At 40.8% G+C, this 3,384-nt stretch overlaps 1 protein-coding gene across 3 annotated transcripts in view; it reads right to left on the bottom strand.

The window, feature by feature from the left end:
* Positions 1–3,059, bottom strand: part of CATSPER2 (cation channel sperm associated 2) — a 20,426-nt gene extending 17,367 nt beyond the window's left edge. For all 3 annotated transcript variants that reach the window (XM_015557606.1, XM_015557607.1, XM_015557608.1), the window contains exons 1-3: positions 2,842–3,059; positions 2,155–2,328; positions 1,895–1,963 (exon numbers count right to left, since the gene is read on the bottom strand). In XM_015557606.1, coding sequence (XP_015413092.1) covers positions 1,895–1,963; positions 2,155–2,328; positions 2,842–3,019 — 421 coding nt within the window. In that variant the 5' untranslated portion in view covers positions 3,020–3,059. The remainder of the gene's footprint in view (positions 1–1,894; positions 1,964–2,154; positions 2,329–2,841) is intronic.
* Positions 3,060–3,384: the final 325 nt, after the last annotated feature.

Here is a 3,384-nt window from a genome sequence, read left to right as displayed (position 1 = left end):
CTATTCTTGGGGGGGAAAGGGGTGAGGGGGTTGCGGGAAGAGACTGGACAAAAATCGTGCACTTATGGATGAGGACAATGGGGGTGGGGGGTGAGAGTGGAGGGAGGGGTGGGAACCGGGTGGAGGGGAGCTATAGGGGGGAAAAAGAGTAACAACTGTAATAATCTGAACAATAAAGATTTAATTTTTAAAAAAAGAAAGAAAATAAACTAGAACAGAGCAGCAACTCCAACAAATAATAGCTCATAGAACAGAAAAAGCTGATAAGAAAGTACATTAAGTATTTTATTTAAATAAGATTAGGTCTGCCAAAACAAAGTCTAAAGTATGGAGAAAAATTATGTAAAACATTTTAATAATTATTTATAGTAGTTAAATAAAGAAATCACAACATTTTGGACCTATCGAATTAAATAATCTATATTAAAATAAAATTTAAAAAACACCTAAGGAGATTTTAAAGATTATATATGCATTACTGGGAAACAAAATTACAAAACAAAAAAAAAGATTAGGGAGCTTTGATCTAGAAAACTGATTGTTAATATTTTTTTTCCCTATCTTTAACAACATTCTTTGTGTTCTGGAAAATTGTTTTTTAAAAGCCTAAACAAAGCTTTAATGTTTATCACATGAATTAATCTGTTCAAAGAAATCTGTTATTCACAAATAATTATCCCTCCTGCCTTTCTATCATGAGAATCTACATTATAAAAACCTAGTGGCCCTAACACTGTAACAACCAAAGACTGGTACCAGGAGGCTGCATGCGTGGCAAGGCGCACACAGGTGGTTGGGGACTTGACTCTGGGTCTCATAGTGCAGCTGGACCTTGAGTGGGGCGGGGGGGGAGTCCCATGGCGCAGTGAGGTCTGGGGGTCCTGTGTCTTGCGTGATTTCCTGCAGGTCTGGGTCTCACGCGATTTTGTGCGCTCAGTCACTAGTGTACTTAATAAAATACAACTTAACTCTCAGGCAATCTATTTATCCTCTGGCACAGTGATCATGTTTCATATTCAGCCGTCTTACCAAACAGAATGGTTAGTGCCATTTTTTTTTTCATTTGCCCATTAGATGCAGGGAATCTTGTACAGGTACTACTACTTACTTTATTCCAAGGCTTAAGACTATATCCCTAACCTCACAAGGGAAATGCATACCAATTATACAAGAAATAGGAAATGTGGGGAACACAGTTCAAAATTCCCATATGTGGAGGAAATAAAACACTTCAAAGTATATATAATGTACTGTAGTGGTCAATGACATCAATTATTGTGGTGTAAATATCTTTGACCTAACTGTATTAAAAGACAGTTTTAAAGTAGGAAACTTCTCCAAAACAACTGAGAATGAAACAAGGAAGTGAGTACTTCCACTGTCCTTTATCCTTTCTGAGCAGTTTGTATGAGATAATCAAATGAGCACATTGATTCTCCAGATTTCTTTTACTGTTAATACATTTCATATAATTTATGACTGGTTTTAGAGTTATTTACTCTTTAAGTCATTTTTTACTAATATCTTACTTGTACCTAACTTTATATACTTTGTAATCTTTCTATATATACTTATAAAAATGTAAATATTGGATCACTCACTGATAGGAACCAATATTTCTAATAGGAAAGTTTAATTCAAACAAATGTAGACTAAACCGACACAAGAAATATAACCAGTCTTCCCATCTCCAGTTCCTTGTTGAGTCTATTACACCCTACCTCTAAGTGTTGAGACTACCTTATATCTACTACACTCTCAAAGCCCTCCAAATGTATCTAGATCTTAGCAGTTTGCCTATCACAATTCAAATAACATTAAAAATGTAAAATAATCAATTTAAAGGAAAAAGGACTTCCCCCCACCTACTCTTTCACTCAATGTCAATTCTCACCTATTTCAACCATCAGTACAATTGTATTCAAAATTATGAGGAATATGATGAAGTTTGTGAATAGAGGACCTGTTTTCTCTTAAGGAAATATATAGTGGAGTTCTTTGACTCATGCAGGTGAAATAATAGGGGCAAGAATAGAACCAGTGAGATTGAGAAGGAAATGGAGTCTGGAAAGAGAAAAATAAAGTCATAAGGCTGATGGTGGGGCAAGAAAAAGAGTAAAGCCATGGGATAAAATGAGTAGTATGAAAGGATACACTCAAGGACCCATCCAGCCCACATAGAAAGAGGTGGCCTCCAACTGAAGCGCACTTCAAGCTTGCTCATCAGTCTTTGGCTATGCGTAATCCGTTCTTCATGACGAGGCTTTATGGAGAAGCGCACAAGCTGGTTTTGATCTCCTAACATAATTTTCTTCTGATGGACAGGATCTACACGAAAAACAAAAAGGGGGTCAGTAGATAATTATAAAGAGAAGTTTGAGGGGCGAGAAGGTATGAAAAGGAGGTAGGCTTGGGGGAAGGAATACTGATTATGTAAGGGGCACCCTCGTGGTGGGGCTTGCCTTGCTGTTCCTGCTCACAGCAACTAATATTAGTTTGAAGAGCTAATGGATGTATTGCTTATGATCAATACTGTCCATGCCCAAGAACAAAGACAGCAGGTCCAACTCTCTACGTTTTAAATGTCTTTGGTAAAAACTTCCACAACAGTCAGGGCTGGAAGGCCTAAAAGTTAGTAGCGTTAGGGTTTTATCACCTGGATCCAAATAATTTTATTTTTAAAACCTTTGATTTATCAAGTTTGGTGTGACCTCCGAACTAACAACCACCTCAATCTCCCCTGCATTTTCCACCCTTAAAACTGTCTGCCTGCTGCCTATGCTTTGGAGGGTGCGGATGGGAGTCTTGAAGATTCTCCGGGGGAAGAGACAGGCTGCTGACCGACCATCTCTCGGACGGTGTGCCGTGGCACAGCTTGGCTCACGCCTTGCAGATGCTCGAGGAGAGAGAAGGTATCGATGAGACGAGAACGAATGGCATCAGCTCTGGGCAGCTGTATGTGTCCCTCTGGGTTGTAAGTGGCCATGTCTGTTAAGACAATGGAAAAACCATCTATCATTTCGTTCTTGGAGTTGCATCCAAGATCAGGGGTCTTCTTCCCCTCCTCCCACTCTCTTTGCCCTTAAGAATACAAACACATTGTTAGGAGTCCTAAGAGGCTATTGCACCCTTGACGAAGGGGCCGGGCACGTTCCCTTGTGCGGCGGCATCTCTAATTCCGAGCAGCAGCCACAAGGGTGGGTAGGCGTCCCCGGGATTGGACAAAGAGGAATTCGGGCACCACCTGGACCCCGAAGGAACCAGGCAATGCAATGAGGTGGCGCAGCCGGAGGGCTCGGGGCTGCCCCCGACACAGAAAGCAAGTTCAGAGGAACCGGACAACGTGCCACGGCCTGACATGGGGGTCACGTGTCGGGTCCCAGC

The sequence above is a fragment of the Myotis davidii genome, unplaced genomic scaffold (genome assembly GCF_000327345.1).
Source record: "Myotis davidii unplaced genomic scaffold, ASM32734v1 scaffold46, whole genome shotgun sequence".
NCBI classification, from domain to species: Eukaryota; Metazoa; Chordata; class Mammalia; order Chiroptera; family Vespertilionidae; genus Myotis; species Myotis davidii.
Note: the sequence above shows the minus strand (reverse complement) of the source record. Positions and strands in the feature narration are given on the sequence as shown.